Below are 26,488 nucleotides of genomic sequence, written 5' to 3'. Positions count from 1 at the left end.
TGTGCCACCACTACCTAGCAACACCTTTAATTCCATCACTCAGGAGACAAGAGGCAGACCGCTGAGTTTGAGGCAGCCTGGTCTACAAACTGAGTTCCAGGACAGCCTGGGCTACACAGAGAAATCTTGTCTTGAAAAACAAGACAAAAACTTTAAAATGGGACCAAGCATGCTAGGGCACACCTTTAATCCCAGCACTCCAGAGGCAGAAGCAGGTGGATCTCTGTGAGTTCAAGGATAGTCTGGTCTATATAGTAAGTTACAGGACAGCCAGGGCTATGTAGAGATGGTCTCAAAAACAACAACAAAAAAAAGGGGCTGGAAAAGTGGTTAAGAGCACCTAGTAAATTCAAATCCCAGCACTCACTCACACAGACTAGGCTGTAACTGTCTCCAGGTCTAGGGGAATTTGAAGCCTATGGACTTCAAGGACACCTACACTCAAGTGTGCATACTCATGTGTTTGTACACCCACACAAAGACAATCATACATACACAAAATAATTTCAAAATTAAAAAAAAAAAAGGTGGGCATGGTAGTACAGGCCTTTAGTCTCTGCACTTAGGAGCAGAGGCAGGAGGGTCACTGTGAGTTCAAGGCCAGCCTGATCTACATGGTGACTTCCAGAAAACTAGGGCTACACAGAGACACTTTAAAAAAATGAGCAGACTGCACCAATCTAGAGAGGCCTACTGTTTGAGATGAATTAGTGGCTGCTATAGGGACACTCCTATCAGACCTTGGCCACAGAGCACACCATCGACTTCTCCTGAACAGCTTTAATTCCTGAGTAAGAGGGGGCAGGTTCACACATTTGCTTCTAGAGGCTGTTGGCTGCCTCCAGGCCTCGCTCCTGGAAGTATCTGTGGGGGACCAGTGGGCGGCAGGTCTGAGGGCCCTGGCTGAGGAAGTAGGAGGTGATCGTTCCAGGTCGCTCAGGATCCTCCTCAGCTGCTGAGTCCTCCCTGTGGGGGAAGGAACGACACTGGCCACTTGCCATGGGACTGGGTGACACACCATGGCCTCCCTCCCTCTCCTCTTCCTCCTCAACAGGCTCGGGACACGAACCACGTGACACCTTCGGCTTCCTTTTCCAAGATGGCCTGGGCTGTGCTCCAGCTGAACCGAACAAACTGGGGGAAGCCAAACACGGGGTCCACGTGTTTCCTCAGCCAGGCTTTCGTCTTGGGGTCTAGAGAGAGAGAATGACGACAGCACCTGAGTGGTAGGCGACAGCCACATGCCACCTTCATCCTCAGCTTCTTCATTTTGTTGTTGTTGAGACAGTTTCACTATGTAGACCAGGCTGGCCATCCATCTGCCTCTGCCTCCAGAGTGCTGGGGTTAAGAGTATATGTCTTTGGCTTTTTGAGCACCAAGACACCCCTGTGTCTTAAGTGCCTTTCTGTCCCAGGTCCTTGGCACAGGCAGGTGTGGTCTGTCCCCCAACCCCCATTCTGTGTCTCACTAGTGCTGTTTTGGAAGTATTTCTGAGACAACTCCCTAAACCACAAGGATAACAGTCATCAAATTGATTTTTTTGTTTGGGGCAAATGTCCAGGTTAGCCCCAAACTTGTGATCCTCCCACTCCTGCTTCGATGATAAGGAAGAACTATCGTGCCAGCTTAACCCTTTCTTTTCCTTTTTTAATTTTGTGGTGGGATGGAACTCAGGGTCTTGTGCATGACAGGCACATATTCTACCACTGAGATGTGTAACCAGCCTCAAGTCGCTGAATCCTCACATCAGCCCAAGTCTGGCCACGTGTGTTTGGGGAGCAAGTATGTGAGTACATTCCTTTCTACAATGAAGGAGACTGGAGTCTCAATACGGAAAGAGTATGAAATGAATCTGTGGCCCACACGCCTTTCGTTTGTTTTTTTTTTCTCTCTCTTTTTTTTTTTTTTTTTTTTGGTTTTTCGAGACAGGGTTTCTCTGTGTAGCTTTGCGCTTTTCCTGGAATTCTCTCTGTAGCCCAGGCTGGCCTCGAACTCACAGAGATCCGCCTGGCTCTGCCTCCCAAGTGCTGGGATTAAAGGTGTGCACCACCACTGACCCGCTCGTTGTTTTTTTCAAGACAGGGTTTTTCTGTGTAGACCTAACTGTCCTGGAACTCCCTCTGTAGACCAGGCTTGCCTTCAACTCACAGAGACTGGCCTGCCTCTGCCTCCTGAGTGCTGGGATTAAAGGTGTGCACCACCACCACTGCCTCGTTTTTTTTTAAAGATTTATTTAGGGCTGGAGAGATGGCTCAGAGGTTAGGAGCACTGACTGCTCTTCTAGAGGTCCTGAGTTCAATTCCCAGCAACCACATGGTGGCTCACAACCATCTGTAATGAGATCTGGTGCCCTCTTCTGGCCTGCAGACATACATGCAGGCAGAACATTGTATGCATAGTAAATAAATAAATCTTAAAATTAAAAAAGATTTATTTATTTATTTATCTATCTATCTATTTATGTATCTATGTATTTATTTATTTATTTATTATGTATGCAGCATGTATGACTGCAGGCCAGAAGAGGGCACCAGACCTCATTACGGATGGTTGTGAATCACCATGTGGTTAATGGGAATTGAACTCAAGACCTCTGGAAGAGCAGTCAGTGCTCTTAACCTCTGAGCCATCTCTCCAGCCCTACTGCCTTGTTTTAATTTTTTTTTCTTCTGGTTTTTAAATATTTATTTTAAAATGTATGCATATGTGTGTCTCTGTGTGTATGAGTGCAGGTGTCCCTGGAGACCATTGGCTCCACTGGAGCTGGAGTTACAGGCAGTTGTGAGCTGCTTTATGTGGGTGCTGGGAACTGAACTCTGGTCCTCTGCAAGAGCAGCATGTGCTCTTTGCCACTGATCCATCTCTCTAGACCTCATTTTGTTTTTTGAAAATATCTCCTTTTATTTTACATATGTGTACCATGTGTTTTGCAGGCACCAGACATGCACACGGTGCTCAGACATACATGCTGGCAAAACACCCATATATATAAAATAGAAATTTGTTTTGTCTTTTGAGACAGGGTCTCCATATAGCCCTAGCTATTGTGGAGCGTGCTACGTAGACCAGGATGGCCTCAAACTCACAGAGATCCTCCTGCCTCTGCCTCCAGAGTGTTATAAAAGACTTTTTAAAACTCAATGACAGGTTGGGGATTTAGCTCAGTGGTAGAGAGTTTGCCTAGCAAGCGCAAGGCCTTAATGACAAGAACACCCTCAGCTCACCATTGGGATAGCCTGAGCCATAATCAGAGTCCAGATCCTGTACACTCTCCACAAACTGCCAGCTCTTCACAGCCTGGTCTCTAGCCACCTGCAGGAAGACAGTAGGTTAGTGTCTCCTTCCTCAGGAGACTCTTGCCTGTCCCTACACAAGGGAGATGCTGGGAATGGGCCCTGGACAGCAGCACGCTAACCTTGGCGAAGATGCTGGCAGCACTGACCACGGGGAACAGGGAGTCTGCTTTGGCCTTGACTGTTACCTCCACCCCTGGAAAGCGCTGCTGTAGTCGAGCCTGGTACGTCTCTGGCATGCCCACAGTGTCCACAAATACCTGCCATGGTGATAGAAACATGGGGAAGAAATGCAGCCATTTAACAAACAGCCGGATAAAGAACTGTGAAACATGTAGTCTCCAACTCTACTAAGGACTGAACCCAGGGTCTCACACACACACTACACAAACACTACCACTAAGCTACCAGCCCAATATTGATTAATCTTATGTGTACGGGTATTTTATCTGCATATATGTCTGTGAACCACGTGTGTGCCTGGTGCCTGAAAGAGGCCAGAAGAGGTCTGATCCCCTGGAACTGGAGTCATAGACAGTTGTAAGCCCCCATTCAGGTGCTGGAAACTGAAGCTGGATCCTCTGGAGGAGCAAACGGTTCTCATTAACTGCTGAGCCATCTCTCCAGGCCCCAGGTTTCTTACTTACTATAAAATGCAGGGGGCCGGGGCTGGAAAGATGGCTCACTGGCTGCTCTTCCAAAGATTCTGAGTTCAATTCCCAGCAACCACATGGTGGCTCACAACCATCTATAATGAGATCTGGTGCCCTCTTCTGGCCTGCAGTCATACATGCAGACAGAACACTGTATATATAATAAATAAATAAATCTTAAAAAAACAATGCAGGGGGCCAAGGAAACGGCTTAGCAGGCACAGGTGCTTGCACTCCATTCTGATCTTAGAGCCTCAGTCCCTACATGGTAACAAGAGAAAGCTGACTCTGCAACTACCCTGACTCCCCATGCATGCCATGACATGCATGTGTCTGCACTCACGCACACACCACAAACAAATGTTTTGGGTTATTTGTTTTTGAGACAGGGTCTCACTCTGTAGCCCTGCTAGTCTGCACCTCATTATGCAGGATAGCCTAGCTTCAAACTCAGAGATCTGCCTGCCTCAGATTAAAGGCAGGTGCTTCCCTATGTGTAGCACGAATTGTTAGAAGGTCTTGTTAATAAAAACAAATCCGGGCTGGGTATTGGGGTGAATGCTGGAAGATCAGAGAAGCAGAACAAGCCACAGCTTCTTCACTTGCCAATTCCTCAGCTGATCCTGTTTCCTCAGACTGGATGTCTCTCAGCTGAATTGTTTGTTGCTCAAAAGCCTGAAAACTTAATCAGGCTCTAGTTTCTCATCCTCATGCCTTATGCACCTTTTCTGCTTCCTGTCATCACTTCCTGGGATTAAAGGCTCTTGTTACCATGCCTAGCTGTTTCCAGTGTGGCTTTGAACTCACAGAGATCCAGGCAGATCTCTGCCTCTGGAATGCTAGGATTAAAGGCATGTGCTACCACTGCCTAACCTCTATGTTTAATATTGTGGCTATTCTGTTCTCTGACCCCAGATAAGTTTATTAGGATGCACAATATATTGGGGAGCACAATATCACCACACCTATGTTGCATAATATAAATTTAAAATATTTTTATTATATATTATAGGTATTTTGTCTACATGTGTGTCTGTGTATCATTTGCATGCTTGGTGCCTGCAGAGGCCAGAAGAGGGTGTTAGATCCCTTGGAACCAGAGTTACAGTTTTGAGCCACCAACTGGGTGCTGAGAATTGAACACAGATCTTCTATAAGAACAGCAAGTGCTCTTAACTGTTGAGCCATCTCTCCAGACCCACAATTTTTTAAAAAATTATTCTATCAGGGTTAAGTACAGCTTCATGGTAGACTGCCTCTTAATACGCAAACAGTTCTCTCCGGTTCACCCACAGCACTGGCCAAAACATTGGCCTCAACCTTCCTTTATTACGGTTCCTTATGCTGTGGTGACCCTAACTATAAAATTATTTTGCTGCTACTTTGTAACTGTAACTTTGCTACTGTTATGAATCGTAATGTAAGTATTTGATATGCAGGATACCTGATATGACCCCTCAGAGTGTTGTGACCCACAGGTTGAGAACCACTGGTTTCAACAAGCTGTGCTTTCTCTGATCATGCTACAGGCTAAGCAGTTGGTGCTCACTGTCATACTAGGGGCTGAGGACAAGGCAGCGAACCCCTACATTAGAATCCTCGCATCTGAGCTGGGGATATGGCTCAGTAGGTAGTGTTTGCCTAGCATACTCAAAGCCTATGTTCCAGCCCCAGGACCACATTCCTAGCTTTGGTGGCAGAGGCCTGTCATCCCAGCACTTGGAAGACAGAAGCAGAGATCAGGAGTTCAAGGGATAGCTGCATGTGAGGTTGCTGGACAGGCTGTGGTATGTGATTTCCCTCAAAAGCAAACAGGGGCTGGAGAGAGGGCTCAGCAGGTAAGAGCACTTGCTGCTCTCAGAGGACCTGGGTTCAGTTCCAAAACCCACATAGTGGCTCAAAACTATCTGTAACTCCAATTGCAGGAGTTCTGATGCCTTCTGATCTCTACGGGCACCATCCATGCATGTGATATTCATACATACATACATACATACATGCATGCAAAACAGCCATACACATAAAATAACTTTTTAAGTTCATTAAATTAAAAAAAAATACATTTTACTGGGACTGTCTGCTTTGTGGAAAGCAGAGGAAAGAGGGTCAGCTAAAGGTGAGACCAGTGAGAAATGGATGGGACCCTGGTGTGGGGTGCGCCATGACATAGGCAGGACTGCGGGACCACTCTGGACCACTGGAGATGCAGGAGAGGGACGTGGGGCATATACTTAGGGCAGGAATAATCAAAATAAAATCTGGTTCGAATGCAGAATTTGCCAACTAAACTTTCCCTGAAGGAAATCTTATTCACTTTTTGTAGTGTGTGTGTGTGTGTGTGTGTGTATGCACACATGCCAGGCTGTGGAAGTCAGAGGACACTGAAGAAGAAAGTTCTCCATCATGTGGATTGAACTTAGATTGCCAGGTGTTCTTATCTGCTGAGCCACCTTGACGCTGGAGAGTAACTCAGGTCCTTGAGCATGCTAGGCATATCCTCTACTGCTGACCCTCCTTACAGTACCATCCATCTTGTGTAAGCATGTGCATTGGTGTATGTATGTGCATTGGTGTATGTATGTGCATTGGTGTAAGCATGTATATTGGTGTAAGCATATGCATTGGTGTATGCATGTGCATTGGTATATGTATGTGCATTAATGTATGTATGTGCATCAGTGTGCCAGCTGATGGGTGCCTGTACATTCAAGTGGAAGCTAGAGGTCATAGTCAGGGCTTTTTCCTCAGTTGCTCTTCAAAAGTCACCCTATAGCCAGGCTACAGTAAACAGTCGGGGTGGTGGCACATACCTTTAGTCCCAGCACTAGGGAGGCAGAGGTAGGTGGATCTCTGCAAGCTCAAGGCCAGCCAGAAATATATAGTCAGACCCTTTCTCAAAAACAAAACCATCAAAAACAAACAAACCAAAACCTCCTGGGATTAAAGGTATGAGCTACAAAGCCAGGACATATTCCACTCATTTTAAAAAAATATTATTTTATTATTTTTTATTTTAATAGGGCTAGAGAAATGGCTCAGAAGATAAGAGCATTCTTCCAGATGACCTAGGTTTAGTTCCTAGCACCCATATAGTGGCTCACAACTGTTTCCTGTTCCAGGGGATCCCACACCTTCTTCTGGCCTCTGTGGGCACCATGCACTCATGTAATGCACAGACATGCATGTAGGCAAAACACCCATATATGAATAAATATTTTAAAATTAATTTTTTAAAGATTTATAGCCAGGCGGTGGTGGCGCACACCTTTAATCCCAGCACTCGGGAGGCATAGGCAGGTGAATCTCTGTGAGTTCTAGCCTGCCTGATCTACAAGCGAGATCCAGGAAAGGCACCAAAACTACAGAGAAACCCTGTCCCGAAAAACCAAAAAAAACAACAACAACAAAAAAGATTTATTTATTCATATATTTTATATATACACCAGAATAAGGAATCTGATCCCATTATAGATGGTTGTGAGCCACCATGTGGGTGCTGGGAATTGAACTCAGGTCCTCTGGAAGAACAATCAATGCTCTTAACCACTGAGTCATCTCTCCATCCCTTAAAATTAATTGTTCGACATTATGTTGGAGGGTATGAACTACCAGTGCATGGAGGTCACAGAATCACTTTGGAACCAGTTCTCCTCCTACCCTGTGGAAGGACCAAACTCAGGGAAGACTGACGGACACACAAGTGCCTCCTTACTAAGCCATCCCAACAGCCCCTAACTCATCTTTTTTTTTTTTTAAATAACCAACATGTACTTTAATTTCTTTTAAAAATTTTTATGTGTTGGGGCTGGAGAGATGGCTCAGTGTGGTTAAGAGCACTGACTGTTCTTCCAAAGGACCTGGGTTCAATTCCCAGCACCAACATGGCAGCTCACACCTGTCTGTGACTCCAGTTCCAGGGGTCCTGACACCTTCACATACAATAAAAAAATAAATTAAAAATAAAATAAAAGATTTTTTATGTGTATGGGTGTACTGCTTGAGGAGGCCAGAAGAGGTCATGGAATGCCCTGGAACTGGAGTTAGACTGTTCTGAGCCACCCTGTGGGTGCTGGGAATCCAACTCAAGTCCTCTGGAAGAGCAGCCAAAGCTCTAGACTCTCTAGCCCGATTCCCCCGACCCCCACCCCCCCACACAGAGTTTTTCTATGTAGCCCTAGCTGTCCTGGCACTCCCTCTGTAGACCAGGCTGGCCTTGAACTCACAGAGATCCACCTGCCTCTGCCTCCCGAGTGCAGGGACTAAAGGTGTGTGCCACCACCACCACCCCAGCTGTTTACTGTAGCCTGGCTCTAGGGTGACTTTTGAACAACTGAGGAAAAGCCCTGACCGTGACATCTGGCTTCCACCTGAATGTATATGTACATATTTTTTATTTATTTGTTTAATTGATTTATTTACTTATTTGTTTTGAGGCAGTCTCTCACTAAACCTAGATCTTGATTGGCTATCCAGCAAGACCACAAGATCTTCCCTCATCCCAGCATTGGGATGACAGGTTTGTGTCATTGTGCCTGGCTTTACACTGGGTGCTACTGACCCAAAGCAAGGTCCTTACACTTGTTTTAGACAGGGTCTCACTTTGGATGGCTATCCTGGGACTCAAGAGATCTGCCTGTCTCTGCCTCCTGAGTTCTGGGATGAAAGGTATGCACCATGGCCTTCATACTCACGCTTTTGCAACAGGCATTTACCAACTAAGCCATGGAGGGTCTCCATATATGCCCTGAGTCACATGGAGGGTCTCCATATATGGAGTCACAATTCTCCTTCCTCCACTATGTCCAGCCTTATTTAAAAAACAAACAAACAAACAAACAAACAAACAAACAAACAAACAAACACAGTTCCAGGTGGTCCAGGCTGACATCAACTCACTCTGTAGCTAAGAGTGGCCTTAAAGTCTTGATCCTCTTGCCTCCACATCCTAAGTGCTACTACCCTGGCTTTATGCAATGCTGGGATGGAAGCCCAGGACTTCATGCACGCTAGGCAAACAATCTACCAACTGAACTACATCCCCAGCTTCAATTGTTTTAAAGCCCCTTTAATCAGAAGGTGACCAAAGGGTTATGACCCAACAGCTCACCTGGGTGACTTTCACACCCTGATCCAGCGCATACTGTATCAGCCCCGCAGCTGTATCATGGGACAGGGAGTTGAGGTTGTACTTGACCCTGTGGTTAGGGACAGAGCTTAGTCAACACCATCCCAGATGCAGAACCCAGCCAACCTGTGTTGGTTGCTTCCCACCACCCGCCCACGAAGGGGCCCCTCACCGCCCAAGCATGCTGGTAGAGATCAGGTTTGGAGACAGAATGTCCAAAGCCCAACCCACAAAGTCTCCGTCCTCCTCCATTTTCGCAAAGAGCCTCTCCCGCTCGTTCTCCGTCAAGGTCTTCGAGTCTGCGAAGAAAGTTAAAGGGGAGCAGCTCGCTGGTTCTTTCGGTTCCTACTTCCCCCTCCATCTCACCTGCTCTCCTGCACAGACCCCAGAACCCCGAGTGTAGACATTCAGCCCAGGCTTACCTGCCACTTTCAGAGCCTCCAGATCTGACAGGCGGGACAGGGGGCAGTAACAGATGGCGTAGACCATGGGGCCTTGGGAGAGAAATCAGATTTCTGAGAGCAGGGTTCCAACCAGTGAACATCTAAAAGCCGTCTGCCTTGTTCCATCACCACCACGGCCCAAGGACATCCCGCTATCACTCCCGGGTCCCAAGACCGTGCTTAATCCCCACTCCCATTCCCCTGCAACCTACACCCCTGGGGGCGCACCAAGCACCGGGCCCCGGCCCGCTTCATCCACGCCCAAGGCGCAGGGGTCCTTGAGGCACACGGCAGGTACAGGTGAGCTCAGGCGACAGCGGCCCGTATTGTCCCTCTCCAGCTCGCTGAGATCCATGCCGTCTCAGCGACAGCCAACAGCTGTAGAAAATAATACTGCAGGCGCAGGTCCCCGCGCGCGTTTTCCGCGAGTACAGTTGCCGCTCTCGGTGCCGACCAATCGGCGCGCAGGACCCGCCCCCGACGCACCGGCCGGCGTGGTCGTTTACGCACGCGACGCTGTCGCCCCTGCCGTACTCTCTTCTGGGAATTGTAGTCTTCGAGAGCTACCGCTAAGGGCGTGGTTTGTAGTCCAGGGTAGGCGGGGTCACTTTGCAAACTCCGCTCTGTTGCAGCCGGAGCCAGGCCCTCAGTGGCTGGTGTGTAAAGAGAAATAAAGAGAAAATTAAGATGCAGTTCAGTTCAGTTGACTGTTTTTTGTTTGTTTGCTTGAGACGATTTCTGATAAAGCCCGGACTGCCTCCCTCGAAGTTACTACGTGCACTAGGATGACCTTCTACTCATAAGTGGGGTTACCAGTCTACACTCAACTGACCTTTTTTGAGACTTAATAGATGAAATATCAGCCGGGCGGTGGCGGCGCACGCCTTTAATCCCAGCACTCGGGAGGCAGAGACAGCCTGGTCTACAGCCTGAATTCCAGGACAGCCAGGGCTACACAGAGAAACCCTGTCTTGAAAAACAAACAAAATAACAAAAGATCAAATATCATTGCACTCTCAGAGGCTTGGTCTCACTGGGTCCTGGTCTCCCACCTGCCATCCAGGTTTGACATCTGGGTCTCCACACATTTTTTTCCCCCCAGCAATTCACTATGACTCCTTGGCTGGCCTTGAACTTACAGAGGATACATCTGCCTCTGCCTCCCCAGTGCTAACACACTGCACATTCCACATAGTCTATGTTCCTAGTACTAAGTGTCCCAGATTCAACAGGGCTCAGGCCTTCTGACTCAGATTTCCCAAAACCCCTCTGTTAACAGCTCTCAAAGACCCTGCTTCCTCCAGGACCTGCTCCATCATACCATCTTAATGAAGCCATGCCTTCTCTACCACTATCACAGATCCGGGCCCCAGCAGATTCCCAGTGAGGGTCTGCACACACCATGCAGCCTTCTTTCTCGATTCCTTTCCTATCCCTCCTCCCTTCTCCTGCTCTCCGATATCTTGGGAACCCCACATCTCCCAGACCCCTCTGCTACTCCAACCACACTCCACTACTGTTCTCTTCATCAATGGGATTCTGTCCTTTTGTGTGGAATCTTGTTTCTCATCAAAGTCCCGGTCCATCCTCTGAGTCCCAGTTCCTCTATCGTGTGCCTCTTCCGCACCACCATCTTCTCTTCAGCCCTTTCCTTTTCTTCTTTTGTTTTGAAGACAGGGCTTCATGTAGTTTGAAATGGCCTGACCTTGCCATGTAGCCAAGGCTGATCTTGAACTCTTGACCCTCCTGCCTCTGTCACGAGCACCTGAGTCACAGGTATGCACCACCAACAGGGCTCACTCCCACCAACATTTCCTGCTTTCTCCCTGGCTTTCAAAAAGGCTCCTGGGTCCAAAGTCAGCTGCCTGCTCCCCCACCAGCATAAAGCCTCAGACTTTGGGCCCAAGTACTCACCTCAGCCACTACCTCACATCTTGCCTCCCGGCCTCCCCTGGGTCTGCCAGCCAGTCCTCACTGGCTTTCCTGTGCCTCCTCTACTGCTCACCTCTGCTCAGGCCCGCCAGTCGCAGTCCATCGGTTTGCAAGATGAACAGTCCTGTTGCCGGCAGGGCCTCAGCTGTATCAGGTTCTCCCGGTCCATGAACACAGGGACTGGTGCTGTGCCCAGCACCTGACGGCTGCGTTCCTGTTTGCCCAGATCGCAGAAACAACGCCACTTTCCCCACGGGCCTAGGACTGAGTCTTCCACTACTGGAGATGGAGAGTGGACATGAAAACCCAGTTGGGGAAATTAACCCCCATACAGGGGACTTGTCCAGGAAGGGACAAAGATAAGGAACACCTGCTGTTTGAGGACTTTCCTGCCTCCGTGTGGGGGTGTCTAGGGAGAGCAATCCACCCTGTCAAGCTGACACACACGTATGAGCAGCCCACAGCTGCAAACTGACACCTCCAATCCATGCCAGCCTGCTCAGCTGGGAGTATGGACTCTCTGTCCTTCACACCTGACATCCAAAGTTGACTCTTGTCCTAAGGGACTACCCAGCAGGCCCACTGCCGCCTGACTGGAGGGGCTGACAGACGTAAGACAAATGACGTAATTGAAAGTACTTAAAGCCCCTGGTGCTGCGCTAACTTGTAGCAACAAAGTAATTTTTATGCTCAGGAGCAGCTACAACGTTGTTTTTTTGTTTTGTTTTGTTTTTCAGTACAGAGCTAAAGATAAGATTTAACCTAGAGCCTCACACACTCTGGTCAAGTGCTCTATCACCCCAACCTACATCTTTACAGGACTCTTTTCCTTCCTTTCTTTTCTCCTTTCTTTAAAAAAAAAAAAAAAAAAAAACAAACAAACAAACTAGAGTCTCATGTACTCCAAGCTGGCTTCCAATTCCTTTGGTAGCCAAAGATGACTCAAACTTCAGATCTCCTGACTCCAGCTCTCAAATGCTAGACTGCAGGTGTGGACTGCCACGGTGCATGGATTATGCAGTGTTGGGGAAGGAACTTCATGCATGCTGGGCCAGTGCTTCACCAAGTGAACCACTAGTGCTACCCAACCCTTGTCAGAACTTCCTCATGTAAGACGAACTCACGAGGGCTGGTGCCTCATACCCTTCCTCAGCAGATCTCTGCCAAACAGCAGCCAGCTCTCCCCATCCTCCACTTAGGCCTTTTGGCCTCTGCACTTGTTCGCTCTTCCTGGGACACTGCCACCCAATCTTTGCAATTTTGCCTCTGCTAGTCATTCCGGCTATATTGGTTACCACCACCTTCACTACATGGTTTGCTGACTGCTCAAGCTGACTGGCCAGTTTCCTTCTCTGTCTCCACCCTTCCTAGTACTAAGTTTATAGGTTGTTTTTGTCTCCTAGTGCCCATCTCCTGAACAGTGCTGAATATAAGTGTCTATTATCAGATGACCAAAGAAGCTGCAGAGCAAAAAGTTCAGTAAAGTGAAACGAAACAAAACAAAAACAACTCACAGATAAGAAACCAACACACTCAGAGAAAAGTGGCCAGTCCCTGAGGACATGGCCTGTGCTGAACTGGGCAGAGTCAGCGCAGGAGGGTCTGTTTGTAGCCAGCTGGCCAAGTAAGGCTTTTTAAAACTTCACTCCCGCCACCGGCTAATTTACCCTTTTCTCGCTGCTGCCTCAGCAGCTCCCAGGTGTCGCCTTCGCCCTCCTGGCCAAAATACTGGTACTCCGGGCTGATCTGAGTAGGGGACACCAGACCCAGGAGCAGTAGAGGAGGCAGCAACAGAGCCAGCCGGTTCCGGGCCATGCCCGGACTCCAACCGACCTCAACGCACTCCGGGGACCCAGGCCCGCGCGGAGCCCACAGCACAGACAATCCCGGCCTCCGCAAGGGCACCCCATCCCACCCCACCCCTTGTGCAAGCGCGTGAACTCGTCTGCGCGCTCCCCCTCTGCAGGCGCAGTGGATCCGGCCGCGAGCTGTCCCGCCCACCTCCCCCTGCCCTGCTGCGTGTGGTTTGGGCCGCGGATAAAAAGCTCCCGGGCCTAGGGCTCGCTTGGCTCTGAGATCTCTGTTCCCTGTGTTTTTTCGTGTCTGGTCGTCCGCGTGTCCGGCTCTTGCCCACGCAGGTATGGAAACCTAGGATGCACAGGAATGAGAGGAGTCCCATTGGTGTGGTTCTGGCCCTATCACGACCTCTTTGCTGGCGGTCTTTGTTTTCCATACTCTATGGTGGCCGCCTTTGTCCTTGCGGGTGATGGGGGTGGTGGGGGTGGAGAAAAAATGCCAGAGCCCTGGCTTGCAGGCCTTATCGTCGAGCTCACAGCCCCTCGCTCTTGGCCTCGCCATCCCGTTCTGAAACTAAGGGCTCGCGTCCCTTCCCCCGCGCTTGGGCTGACTCGATAACCCGGGTGGCAGTGGTGACCCCCCATCACTCGAGCCCTGTTTAGGGGCCGGGTTTCCTGAGGCCTTGCAGCCCTTGTTCTGGGAGGGTGAGTATGAGTGCTGCTGCTTCCACCTCTCGGATCCAGTGTCTGGGCTCGGCCCCAAGAGTGACCTTGGGAGAGCCAGACAAAGGGTCTTTTGCTGCACTGACCAGCCTTGCGTGGATCTCTGCTTTCAGTCATGGCCTCCGGCAACGCGCACATCGGAAAGCCGGCTCCTGACTTCACGGCCACCGCGGTGGTGGACGGCGCCTTCAAGGAAGTCAAGCTTTCCGACTACAAAGGTGAAGCTGCCTGGGGGGACCAGGTGGGGCTGGGTCCCACATGTGAAAGGGCTGGAACTTCTCAATTCCGTTCTCCTCTTCCCTAGGGAAGTACGTGGTCCTCTTTTTCTACCCGCTGGACTTCACTTTCGTGTGCCCCACGGAGATCATCGCTTTTAGCAACCATGCTGAGGACTTCCGAAAGCTGGGCTGTGAGGTGCTCGGAGTGTCTGTGGACTCTCAGTTCACCCACCTGGCGTGGTATGGGGCTCCGCGGGCGCGCGGGCGCGGGGTGCAGAGAGGATGCAGGAAAGCCCAAACTAGGGGCTGAGCTGTGTCTTCCATTCCTTCATCTTAGAAAGAATGGAAATGATGACACCCAATCCCTTACAGTGATGACAGTCATTAGCGTTTGGCAGCTAGTTGGAAGGTACAGGAAACTGCAGGTGTTTCGTGGCTTAGTTCTCAGGAGACAGGCGGCCTTGCCCTATTTCATGAAACGGGAAACTCTAGTTCTCAAAAGTGATGGGTTGATAGCACAACAAGATGATGGTGGGAACTCCCCCCTCCTTTTTTTTTTTTTTTTTTCAGAACTAGGGGTCAGTTCAAGGTCTCATTGTTGCAAGGCAAGTGCCCTCCCATTGAGCTCTGTCTGTCCCTGCTGTTGGCTAATGAGAACTCTAATGTGCTTCTCTGCTGCAAGTTACTGCAGCCCCCAGGCACAAGTGAAGCTACTTGAAGATGAAGCTCTATCTGGGGCCATTCTCTTCCCAGCTGTGCTGCCTCCACCAGGGTGGGGTGGGTGGAGCTCCCCAGCCTTGTTTTAAATCTTTATCTCTTGCTTCCAGCACCCCTACTCCAGCCCTTATCACACTGGAGGCCCGTGGGGGAGAATTCTGCTGTGCTGGACATCCTCAGGCCCCAACCTGTCTCTCTCACCCTCAGGATCAACACCCCACGGAAGGAGGGAGGCTTGGGCCCCCTGAACATTCCCCTGCTTGCTGATGTGACTAGAAGCTTGTCCCAGAGTTATGGCGTGTTGAAAACTGACGAGGGCATTGCCTACAGGTACAGCTGGGACCTCAGTCCAGCCCCAGGAGTCCCATCTCAAGGGCTAAAGGGACCACTGTGGCTAATGGGGGTGTGTGTGTTTCCTTCCTGGCCCTGGTAGTGGGGGCCTCCAAGCTTCTCACTGTACATACATCCTCATGTCTTCAGGGGCCTCTTTATCATCGATGCCAAGGGTGTCCTTCGTCAGATCACAGTCAATGACCTACCGGTGGGACGCTCTGTGGATGAGGCTCTCCGCCTAGTCCAGGCCTTTCAGTATACAGATGAGCATGGGGAAGGTGAGTGAATATTCACAAATGGGGAGGCCCTCCTCAGCTCTCTGCCCAGCTTGCAGACATTAACTGTCTGCCTTAGCATCTTTGTGGATGGATGTTTTGTTTTTTTGTTTTTTTTTTTAATTTATTTTTATTTTACGTGCATTGGTGTTTTGTCTACATGTATGTCTGTGTGAAGGTGTCAGGTCCCCTAGAAGTGAAGTTACAGACAGTTGTGAGCTGCCATGTGGGTGCTGGGAATTGAACCCGGGTCCTCCGGAAGAGCAGTCAGTTAGTGGATGGATGTTAAAGCCCCGTACAAGGGCTGAAGGATGGCGAGAGCACTTACTGCTTTTCCAGAGGACCAGGGTTGGATTCCCAGCACCCATGTGCTCATAGGCATCTATTACTCAGTCTCGGGGCATCTGATGCTCTCTTCTGGCCACCTCCTGCACCAAGCACACACATAGTGCACAGATAAACGTGTATACAGGCAAAACAAACATGTATATAATTTTTTTTAAAGCCCCATACAAAATCCAGTTCTCTGCCTGCAAGGAGTGTCTAGGATGGGGCGGGGATTAGTATACATAGTATAAGAAGGTGAAGAGTTGGGAGCTGGTGGAGGTCTACAGAAGGCATTTGAGCTAGGTGTGCTGGGTCATGCCTGTCGTCCTAACACTTGAAAGACTGAGACAGGATTGAAGCTAGCCTATGATACAGAATGAGACCTTTTCTTAAACAAAACAAAAACAAAAAGGTAAAAGAAACAGAAAAAAGTATATAGTGCATTAACAGGCTTTTCTACAGGATTTCAAGCTGGGAATTTGACTTAGTTGATAGAGTGCTTGCCTGGCATTCACAAAGCCCTGAGTTCAATACCAGTGACAGACTCAAACTGGACATGAGGTATATACCTGTAATCCCAGCACTTGGGAAGCAAAGAAGAAAGATCAGAGTTTCAGGGTCATCTTTAGCTACCTAGTGAATTCAAGGCCAGCCTAAACTGCATGAGAACCTACCTCAAAAAGAAAAAAAAAAAATGGTATTTGAAAAGTGTCCCAAGTTAATCTTAGCTGGGTTAGAGTTACTCCCTCCATATATATATTTAAGAAAAGGTCTCAGTATGTATTCATATTGGCCTGGAGCTAGTTATGTCGACCAGTCTGGCCTTAAACTCAGAAATCTGCCTGCCTCTGCCTCCCCAGTGCTGGCATTAAAGGCACAAGATACCATACCTGCTTTAAAAAATTGTTTGTGTGTGAGTTCGTGTGTGTGAGGACTCAGGAGCATTCATTCAGTCTGAGGATTCGTGGAGACAGAATCAACTGAGGAGTCGGCGAGGTGGGAAGTGGCTGCGGCTTGCTTGTTTCCTCTGATCTTTCAGCATTCACCCCAATATCTGGCACCAGGTTTTTGTTATAAGACTATTTAGAGCCGGACGGTGGTGGTGCATGGCACGCCTTTAATCCCAGCACTCGGGAGGCAGAGGCAGGCGGATCTCTGTGAGTTCGAGACCAGCCTGGGCTACAGAGCGAGTTCTAGGAAAGGCTCCAAAGCTACACAGAGAAACCTTGTCTCAGAAAAACAAAAACAAAAAAAAGAGCATTTGGGATTTGTGTGCAGACGTGTGTGCATACTAGTGATCAAAGCCTCAAACATACTAGACAGTGCTCTTTCACTGAGCTGTACATCAGTCCAATCATAGCACCTCGTCGTCATATGGATGGGACAACTGACCCAGGTACAAAGCTTAGTAAGGGTAAGGCTGATAGAGTGAGTGAGTTGAAGGTTGAAGGAGAGGGGTGTGGAGACATGGGCCTATTATCTCAGCACTTTGGAGGTGAAGCAGGAGGCCAGCTTGGGCTACAGAGTGAGACACTATTTTAAAATAAAAGGGCCAAGTGTGGTGGCACATGCCGGTAGGGCAGCAGAGGAAGGAGGATCAGTGCACGTTTGAGGCCAGCTTGATCTATGGAGAAAGTTGTAGACCAGCCAGAGTCCCCTTTTAAAAAAAAAAAAGAAGAAGAAGACTGAGCTCCAGCTAGGTGTAGAACACCTGCATGGTTTGCGAAAGGTCCAGGGATCAAACTCCATTACTTCAGCAGATAAAATAAAAAGAAAGAATTAGCAGCTGAGTGTGGTGATATACATCTGTGATCCCAGTAGTCAGCTGAGACAGGGCTGCCATGGGGTCAAGGCTGAAAAAAAAGTGCAGGACAAACAAAACAATAGAACAGAAAAATGTCAGCTGGAAACCTGTCTGGACAAGGGCTTCTGGCCACGTGCAGCCTGGAACCCCGGCCCTTAGCTGCCAGCCTGTCTCTGTGCAGCCTAGGCTCTTGCGTGGCCGGTTTGTCCCTGACCTCTGGTGGAGCGGGGCCTCACGTGTTCACCCTTGTGTGTTTTTCTAGTCTGTCCTGCTGGCTGGAAGCCCGGCAGTGACACCATCAAGCCCAATGTGGATGACAGCAAGGAATACTTCTCCAAACACAACTGAGATGGCTTACATCAGTGAGCCTGAATTCTTGGATCTCACCCCCACCTGGATGTCCTGTGCTGGCCCAGAAAAGGCTAGATCTTCCTCCACGTTCTGTGGAGGGGCTGGAAGCTGGGCCAAGGCTTTCTCATTCCCCACCCGGAACCTGGTGAATAGTGACCCCTGCACTGAGCCCACTCAGCTGGGCACAGGTCTATAGGAAACCAATAAAGTATTAGGGACAGTGGAAGGCTGTGTTGGTCTGCTGTTTAGCTGTTGACTACAAGCCCATCTTCACACTGTAGACTGTGCAACTGACTCTGCAATTACTCCTACTCACCACAAGGTGGAGGCATTACCACATTCACTGCTTAGTACTCAATTACTCCATGACCTGAGAGTGGAGAAACATTGAAACCTGTCTTTAAAAAAAACAACCAATAGCCGGGCGGTGGTGGCGCACGCCTTTAATCCCAGCACTCGGGAGGCAGAGCCAGGCGGATCTCTGTGAGTTCGAGGCCAGCCTGGGCTACCAAGTGAGTTCCAGGAAAGGCGCAAAGCTACACAGAGAAACCCTGTCTCGAAAAACCAAAAAAAAAAAAAAAAAAAAAAACAACCAATAATAGGGCTGGAGAGATGGTTTAGCAGTTAAGAGCACTTGCTGCTCTTGCAGAGAACCCGGGTTCCATTTCCAGTACCTACATGGTGGTTTACAACCTTCCTTAACTCCATTCCAACCCTGTCTTCTAGTCCTCCAGCACAGGCATGCACATGCGTGCTTGTAGGCAGAAAATACACAGGCATAAAACAAACACATCTTCTCAAACAATCAAAACAGTGGTGGGCAGTTTACTTGTCCTGTAACCCGCCTCTGTAGACCAGTGCCCACATCTTGCCATCAGCCATAAAAATGCTACCTAACATCTGTGGTGGTCACTGGGTCTCCTCATTGGATGGTAATAAAAACTAAAATCAGATCACCATTCAGTTCAAGTATGTGAAGTCTAGGCTCTGACCCATTTCCATGTAAGATTTAGGGCCAGAGAATGAGGCCAAGGTTCTGAGATCCAGCAGTGGGTGTTGCTGGGAAGAGTATTTGCTTCCTGAGGTCAAGGGGTGAGGAGGGGTAGACTGGGAGATGGGTGTTTCAGAGATTCCACTGAGCTGTATGTACGTCAGTCACTGCCGTTCTGAGTTTCACTTTCATGTCACAAAACAAGGATGATCTGGTTGTTTTTATTATGTTTTGACACAAGAGTTCTCAAATGATACTTCAGCCTCAGCTGAGATTTTACACGTATATCTGAGTGTCTGCATTTGTCAATTCACTTCTGGAAGTCATCCCCCTGGAATTTTTTTGTTGTTTTCAAGGCAGGGTTTCTCTGTGTGGCCCTGGCTGTTCTGGAACTCGCTCTAGACCAGGCTGGCCTCAGACTCAGAGATCTGCCTGCCTCTGCCTCCTGAGTGCTGGAATTAAAGGTGTGTGCCACCATCGCCTGCCCCCCTTGGAATTTCCCCCCCTCTTTTTCCACTCATGCTAGGGATGGAATCCAGGACCTCTTGAATGCCGTGTGCACACTCTACAACAGAGCCACACACTCAGCTACTCCCTGGAATAGAATGTGTCCTCAAAGCCCCTGCTTGGGCCTCCATTGACCTCATCCTCCCTACTGTGGTTCATCCCATTTCAGGTGCACTCTTGGGGTTCTTCAGATCCTCTTGCTTTGGCCATGAGAACAATCCAGTGCAGTCCTTCCCTCTGTCCCCAAGCTGTTTGCTCAGGGCCCCTTCGATGCCGAGTCTGTTGCAAAGTTAACAGTGCATTCTGTAGATCAGTCTGCTTCCCCCCCGCCCCAGCAGGCACACTTGGAGTTGATACTCCTCTTCCTAGTTCTCATCGCCATATTCAAATGTTTGCTTTCATTTTTATTTTATTTTATTGGTATTTTGAGACAGGGTTTCCTTGTGTAGCCCTGACTGTCCTGGAACTCATTCTGTAGACCAGGCTGGCCTTGAACTCACAAAGATCTGCCTGCCTCTGCCTCCTGAGTGTTGGTGTTAAAGGCGTGCCTCACCACTGGGGGGGACTTTCACTTCTAAAAAAATGTGTGTATGTGTAGCTTTGTGTGTATGAGAGTGCAGTGCCCGTGAAGGCCAGAAGAGGGCATTGCATCCCTTGGAGCTCGTGTTACAGGGGTTTGTGAGCCACCTAAGGCGGGTGCAAAGGAGCAAACTTACATGCTCTGGAATAGCAGTGGTACATGACCTAACTGCTGAGCCATCTCTCCAGCCCTTCTTTCTTTTTCCTTCTTTTAAAAAGTATTTGTGTGTGTGCATGAGCGTATGTGTGTGCATGCACGCGGGTATGTAAAGGTGAGTGCTGCTTCTTCTTGGGTCCAGGGATCAGACTATGGTACTCATGCTTGGCGGCAAGCATCTTTACCTGTTGATCCATCTCGTCTCACCAACCCCTATTTGCTCGCTCTCTCTCTCTCTCTCTCTCTCTCTCTCTCTCTCTCTCTCTCTCTCTTCCCTCTCTCTCCCCCTCCTCTCCCCCCTCTCCCTCCCTCCCTCCCTCCCTCCCTATCTCTCTATCTCTATCTCTATCTGTAATGTGGTCCAAGCTGTCTCTGAGGGTTTTGTTTGGTTGGGGTCAGGTTCTTTTTTGTTTTTGTTTTGTTTTGTTTTGTTGGAGGTAGGGGATGAGACATGGTTTCTCTGTATAGCCCTGGCTGTCCTGGAACTCACTCTATAGACCAAGCTGGCCTCGAACTCAGAGATCCGCCTTGCTATGTAGCCTAGACTGGCTTGAGGGCCAGCCACTCTACTACTTAATTATTCCTTGGTTCCACCCGAGTAGTTTGGTTTTCTTCTTCACGCTGGGGTCTTCCAGCTTCAAGGCCAGGGAGATCCCACCAGCAACCAGCAGCTTTGAACTCGTCTCAGCTGCTGGGGAGCGGCCGGCAGGCACGGAGGCTGTGGCGGCGCCCAGCGGCCCAAACAACTGCCCGGACAGGACCAGACCTGGCAGAGGACAGCTTCTGGCCTGGCGTACGGGAGGGGACACCGGCAGGCGGGCGCCGCCCTTCCTGGCGGGAGCTGCCCTGACAGCATCCGAAAGACACCGAGGCCGCAGTTAGGCTCCTCCGGGGTCAGATCCGATGGAGGGGGCGTGGGCGCGGCCGGGCTCCGGCGCCAGCCTGTTGAAAGCCGCTCGGGTGGCTCCCGGGGCGCAGGGGAGCGCAGCCCTCCCGCCGCGGGCGCCCTGGACCCGGGCCTGGGGCTTTCCGCGCCCCGAGAGCCGCCTGCCCGGGAAAATCCCGGCCCCCTTCCCGGCGCCGCGGCCCTGCCCGGCAGAGCGGGGGGAGGGGATTCCCGGAATCTGCCCGGAGACCGCGCTGACGTCACTGAGCAGAATAGGCCCATATATGGGCAGCGCTTCCGCAGCGTCAGCGGGGAAAGCCCCGGCGCGCAGTGCGAGCGGGGCGGGGCTTACACGTTCCGCGTTCTGTCCAGGGCGGCTTCTTCCCGGCCACTGCCCCCTGCCCGGCGTCGGGTGCCAGGACTCGGGATGAGAGGTCTGGGTGCTTGTACTGGACCCTAAGATACCTGAAAGGAGCGAGCTCCACGGGCTGGGGGCAGCCCGATCTTCTCCCGCCACCCGCCCGGCTTGGAAGAAAAAGACCACAGAAATTAATAAAGACCATTTTTTTTTTTACTTAAATAGATTCAATAAAAAGTCAAACACACACACAAACACATCTCAAAATAGACTCTAGACACGAAGTGCGTGTTTCTTCTCCACAGTACTGTGCAGAGGGGGAGGGCAGGGGGCGGAGGTCCCTCCCTAGTGTCCCGGCAGGCTGAGTACCAGGCGGCGGGGCCAGCTCCGCCGCGTTAGCCCCCTTCTCCCTCCCTGTTAAATACACAAATATATTATATTCAATATGAATTCGGTCTCTTCCCAGAAAAAAAAAACATACAAAATACGCTGGAAGGGGAGCCATGTAAACGTCGGGGTGGAAGGACTGGGCGCAGGCGGGCGAGCCGGAGTCCAGTGTGTACGCGGCGCCCCAGGCCTCGGGGCGGGTGCCCATCGCCTGCCCCCCTCACCCCAGTGGGGGGCGAGCGCCCAACCTTCCAGGCGGGGGGTGTCCGTACGGAGCGAGGGAGGCGCTCAGAAGGCGTGTCCTTTGACCCCTAGCAGCAGCTGGCAGCCGTTGCTGACGTGGGTCATGACCTTCTGCTTGAGCTGGGCCACTTGCTCCCGTAGGAGGCCGGCGGTACTCGACAGCCCCGCGTTCTCAGCCTTGAGTGTCTTCACCTTGTCCTCCAGGCGCGCGATGCGCTCCAGCTTCCGCTTCCGGCACTTGGTGGCCGCCAGCCTGTTCCGCAGCCGCTTTCGCTCCACTTTGATGCGCTCCTGGTCTTCCATGTTGATGGGGGACACCGGCGGCGTGGCGTCGCGGCTGCGTGCCTCTGGCACAGTCTGCGGTTCCTCTTTAAAGGCGGAGGCGCCGCGACCCAAGCCCAGCTGCGCCGGGTGGCCGCCCGCAAAGGGTGGTGCATGTGGGAGGTAGCTGATGGTGGCCGTCGGGTACGAGCTCCCAGTCCCGACAGCGGCCCCGGCGCCTCCAGAGGGTGCAGAGGCTGGGGAATAACTGCTGAGGTTGGTGTAGACGGGAGGCGGCTCTGGACCAGCGTAGACGCCCCCTGGCCCGGCTTGGGGACCCCCGCTGGCGCCCAGGGACACGTTGGGGGGCGTCACGTGGTTCATCTTGTGCAGGTCGTCCAGGGCTTTGACAAAGCCGTCCGCGAAGCCCTCCTGCTCCTCGGTGACGCCGCCTCCTGTACCTCCACTGCTGCCACCCCCCACGGGGGTAAAAGTACTGTCCCGGAGGCGTGGGCGTCGTCGTGATCACGCCGTTGCTGTTGGGGACGATCAAACGCTCCAGTTCCGTGGAGGCGAGCTTCAGTGACGCGCCTGTGTCTGATCCCTGACCCGAAAAGTAGCTGCCTGCCCCACTGCCCTCTGGGCCTGGGCCGCGCGCCCCAGGGCCCTTGAGACCCCGATAGGGATCCGCCAGGTTGAGCGCCAAGGTGGGTTTCAGGAGTTTGTAGTCGTGCAGAGACAGACTGCCAGGGGTCCGACCGTATCCCGCCGCTGTGTATGAGTCGTCGTGATAGAAAGGCTGTTCCATTTTCGTGCACATCCGGGCGGTCTGGGAGAGGTCCCCCTGAAGGGCCGCCCTGGGCCTCGCTGCGGCGAGCGGCGGGCTGTCCTCGGCTGCGGCGGGACCCGGTGTCCGGTCGCGCGTCCTCGGGAACTGGAGACGGTCGGCAGCGGCCAGTTGGCAGCTGTGCGTAAAAGCGCTGCCGGGCTTCCGGACCTCGTCTCTCCCTCCGTGGTGTGCCCGCTTTCTCGGCGTCGCTTCCTTCAGTTACCCGCTTCAAGCAGGATCCAAAGCCGGCCCGGCCACCCTCAAGGTCCCCACCGCGCTGCCCCAGCCCCAAGCTTTTATACTGAATTTGTCAGCTGCGGAAGTGCGCCCTGATTGGCCGACACCGCAGCCGGGCCCCCGCGGCCCCCTCCTAGAGCGTGGGGAAGGGGAGGAGGCGGCTCGCGTCACTGTCAGGAAGCGCGTGTCCTTGTAAACAGCGGCCACGAGCCGGGTGGCTCTGCGCGGCTGCAGGGGGAGGGGCTGCAGGGATGGAGCCATTCAAGCAAAGGGATGTTGAGGGACTGAGGCACACAGGGTTAGGACTGCGGGAGTCCACCTAGGTGAATATGAGAGCTTGGTACACAGCAGGTGAGGTAGGGGGTGCCTCGGGATACACCCGGAAAAGTCTCGAGGGACCCAGAGTACCTGTAGCTTGAGAACTGACAATACACTAAAAGACCCCAGCAAGCAGGGAAGGGACAAATCGGGAGGAATTTGTTAACATTTGACCCAGGGATTAACTGGAGGTCCCAGGTACAAAGGGCTTGAAGGACTAGAATTGTCACAGGTGGGAGAAAGGAGTAAGGCAGCGAGGCTCAGGTACATATAGTGCAAGTAATGAGTAGGGGTCCTAGAGGACATAGATGAGTCTGAGGATTCTCCTACAAGTGGGAAGGGATTGTGGGGAGGGCAATGTAGATATGCAGAAGGTGAGCAAGGGTCCTCAGTACACTGTGGTAGAAGAGGTGGAGGATGGGAACATGTCTACCAAAGGTTGGGGTCACTGTGGCTACTTGCAGAATTCTGATGGAGAGTTAGAAGGGTCAGGGCACAGCTTCCGAGCTTTAAGGGCGATGACAGTAGGGTAACTGAGATCTGCCTGAGAAGATGACTCGGAGGATCCCAGAGACAAGGGATTTGTACGAATGGGGCTGTACCTCGTGGGTGGTCCCTGGGCACCTGCATACCCTGTACCCCAAGCCCAAAGCCCTCCCTTAGTCACCCTGGGCTCGCCCGATACCCTGTCAGCTCTTGGAGAGCCGACGGGGCGGGATAGCTGGGGCGCGGTCGCCCAACCCCACTCCCTTCCTTAGAAACAGGCTAGGGAAAGAGAGCCGAGGCAGGAAGTGTGGCAACAGCCCCGAGGGGGAAAGAGCCCGGCCCTGTCTCGTCATTCTGATCATACAGGACGGTGCACCCTGCCCTGAGCCCTGCCAAATTCTGCTCCTGGGAAGAGGAACCCCGGCAAGCGACCCCCAGGAAGCCACAGCCCAGCTACAAACGACTGTCTGCTCCCCCTCATCTAATAATGGTTCAGCCTGCAACCTCCGGCGACTACTAAGCCTGGCAGCCCGAGAACTGTTCCATTGACCCTCTGGAGGGGGATGCAGCCTGGGAGCGGGGCTTCATCACCAAGGCAACAGGCCGGAGTCAGCCGAACTGGATTGGGGGCGGGGCAACCCCCTGAATTTCCCCCCAGCATCCATATTAGGGCACAGGAAGAGGTGGGACCAGTGCAGTCTTGGGGCGGAGAACAAGGAGCCAGGAACCCAGGGTAGCTGCCAGGTCCCAGGGCGCGCCCGGGCCCCCGGACAGCTAGTCCGGACCAGCCTCGACCGCCACCCCCGGGGGCCCCCCGGCGGCCTGGCCCAGCCCCGCGGAACAGCTCTGGGGCTGAGTCCTGGCCCGCCCGGCCGGCTCGGACCCAGCTTGGCAGGTCCCCGCCTGCCCGCGGGCCTGGGTCGGACTTTGCCCCCGGCCCGTCAGGGCGCGGAGGGGGCGGGATGATGCCTTAAGGCATCCCCGGCGCCTGGGCAGGCTGGTACAGGGCTGCCTCCTCCCCTGGGTATGTGCCCTTCCCTTCTGCCAGAAGGTCTAGGGTCCCCTTTCCCCACCCCACATCTTTGAAGTCTGGTTACTCCTCTTTCCTACTTTGATTTCATTTGGGGGTGAGTGAGGTACCTTCCACTACACAGTACCTAAAAGGAGGTCACCTCCCTTGCTAAGGCGTCTCCCTCATCTGAGGACCTTCTTTCCACTCAAGTCCGAGGGCGAAAACCTCAAAGGGAGAAAATGGAAGAACTCACAGCCCCTTCTCCAGGAAGGGCAAGGTGGCGTTTAAGTAGCAAGGTTCCCAGTTAGACACGTGGAACTTCCAAGTAGTCTGGGAGCCACCAGAGAAAGGGGTGAGAGTCCCATCTCTTACTTTTTCCCAGGCTCGGTCTCTGGTAAGATAGGAGGCTTCTTTAGAGAGAAGCTTAAGGACAGGGGTTAAGTAGTAGACTCAGCTCACCTGGTGTGGGACAGCGGAGGAAATCGAGAGGCAAAGAGAAACAGCTGTGAAGGGGGAGGGAAGTCCTTCAGAGCAGGGGCATTGGAGAAGAAGGCGCTGGGGACATCCCAGGCTTTGGAGGATCCTTGTGACCCTTAAGTGCTCCCTCCCATCTTGCCCTTGCTTGAACAGCTCCCCTCCCCCACCACAGTCTCAAGGGAGATTCCAGAAGCCGCTGAGTCTGCGCTGAGTCTGCGGGCATGCTGCCAGGCCTGTGTCTCCTGCCCATGCTAATAACTGCAGCTGACATGTGGCCTGGCCTGAGGGGGTGCTGGCCGCAGCGTTTGGGGGCAGGGCAGGACGGAGGGCAACATGTTGGGAAGCCAACCTGCCTGTCCCACTGGCCAGGAGGCCACACTGACTCACCCATGCCACAGCTGAAGCTGGCTAGGCCAAAGGGAAGTCCTGGAGAGAGGCCAGGTCTACCCAAAGAGGGTCGAAAGGGAAGACAAGAGTGGGTGGCTGGGGGCAAGGAGGCAGGACAAGGGGAGACACCCAGAGAGACAGATGGGGCCAGGTTAGTCTTCTGTAGACATGGAGACTGGGAGATACTTAAGACAGGCAGACAGACTGTCTGAGAAATAGTAATTATTATTTTAATAGCTAACACTTATCTGGCTCTTACCATGGACCAGACACTGTTCTAAAGTGGCTTACATAAAGGTCATTGGCTACTTCCAATGATCCAGGCAATTGCATGCTGTGTGAGTTTCCATTTAACATATGAGAAACTGAGGCACAGGACATG

At 51.7% G+C, this 26,488-nt stretch overlaps 4 protein-coding genes across 4 annotated transcripts; 1 reads left to right on the top strand and 3 right to left on the bottom strand.

Moving 5' to 3' along the window:
* Positions 1-765: 765 nt before the first annotated feature.
* Positions 766-9,872, bottom strand: Rnaseh2a (ribonuclease H2 subunit A). Its single transcript, XM_052729712.1, has 8 exons — positions 9,744-9,872; positions 9,495-9,566; positions 9,245-9,371; positions 9,055-9,142; positions 3,417-3,554; positions 3,226-3,313; positions 1,070-1,193; positions 766-966 (listed from the first exon to the last, which is right to left on the bottom strand). The coding sequence occupies exons 1-8, from the start codon at positions 9,868-9,870 to the stop codon at positions 822-824; spliced, it is 909 nt and encodes a 302-aa protein (XP_052585672.1). The 5' UTR covers positions 9,871-9,872; the 3' UTR covers positions 766-821.
* A 183-nt stretch (positions 9,873-10,055) lies between these two features.
* On the bottom strand, positions 10,056-13,373 carry Thsd8 (thrombospondin type 1 domain containing 8). The gene is made up of 3 exons (XM_052729715.1): positions 13,115-13,373; positions 11,521-11,726; positions 10,056-10,168 (listed from the first exon to the last, which is right to left on the bottom strand). Exons 1-2 carry the CDS (start codon positions 13,260-13,262, stop codon positions 11,527-11,529), a joined length of 348 nt encoding a protein of 115 aa, XP_052585675.1. The 5' UTR covers positions 13,263-13,373; the 3' UTR covers positions 10,056-10,168; positions 11,521-11,526.
* Positions 13,374-13,466: 93 nt separating this feature from the next.
* Prdx2 (peroxiredoxin 2) lies at positions 13,467-18,217 on the top strand. Its single transcript, XM_052729714.1, has 6 exons — positions 13,467-13,585; positions 14,080-14,184; positions 14,271-14,424; positions 15,109-15,231; positions 15,382-15,512; positions 17,903-18,217. Exons 2-6 carry the CDS (start codon positions 14,082-14,084, stop codon positions 17,986-17,988), a joined length of 597 nt encoding a protein of 198 aa, XP_052585674.1. The 5' UTR covers positions 13,467-13,585; positions 14,080-14,081; the 3' UTR covers positions 17,989-18,217.
* A 3,443-nt stretch (positions 18,218-21,660) lies between these two features.
* Positions 21,661-25,065, bottom strand: Junb (JunB proto-oncogene, AP-1 transcription factor subunit). Its single transcript, XM_052728844.1, is given in 2 exon segments — positions 21,661-22,840; positions 22,842-25,065. Coding segments are annotated over 2 exon segments (1,035 nt in total). The 5' UTR covers positions 23,181-25,065; the 3' UTR covers positions 21,661-22,144.
* Positions 25,066-26,488: the final 1,423 nt, after the last annotated feature.

The sequence above is a fragment of the Peromyscus californicus genome, unplaced genomic scaffold, assembly GCF_007827085.1.
Source record: "Peromyscus californicus insignis strain IS unplaced genomic scaffold, ASM782708v3 Scaffold_8__1_contigs__length_139910024, whole genome shotgun sequence".
Lineage (NCBI taxonomy): Eukaryota > Metazoa > Chordata > Mammalia > Rodentia > Cricetidae > Peromyscus > Peromyscus californicus.
This window is presented reverse-complemented; position numbering and strand designations above follow the sequence as displayed.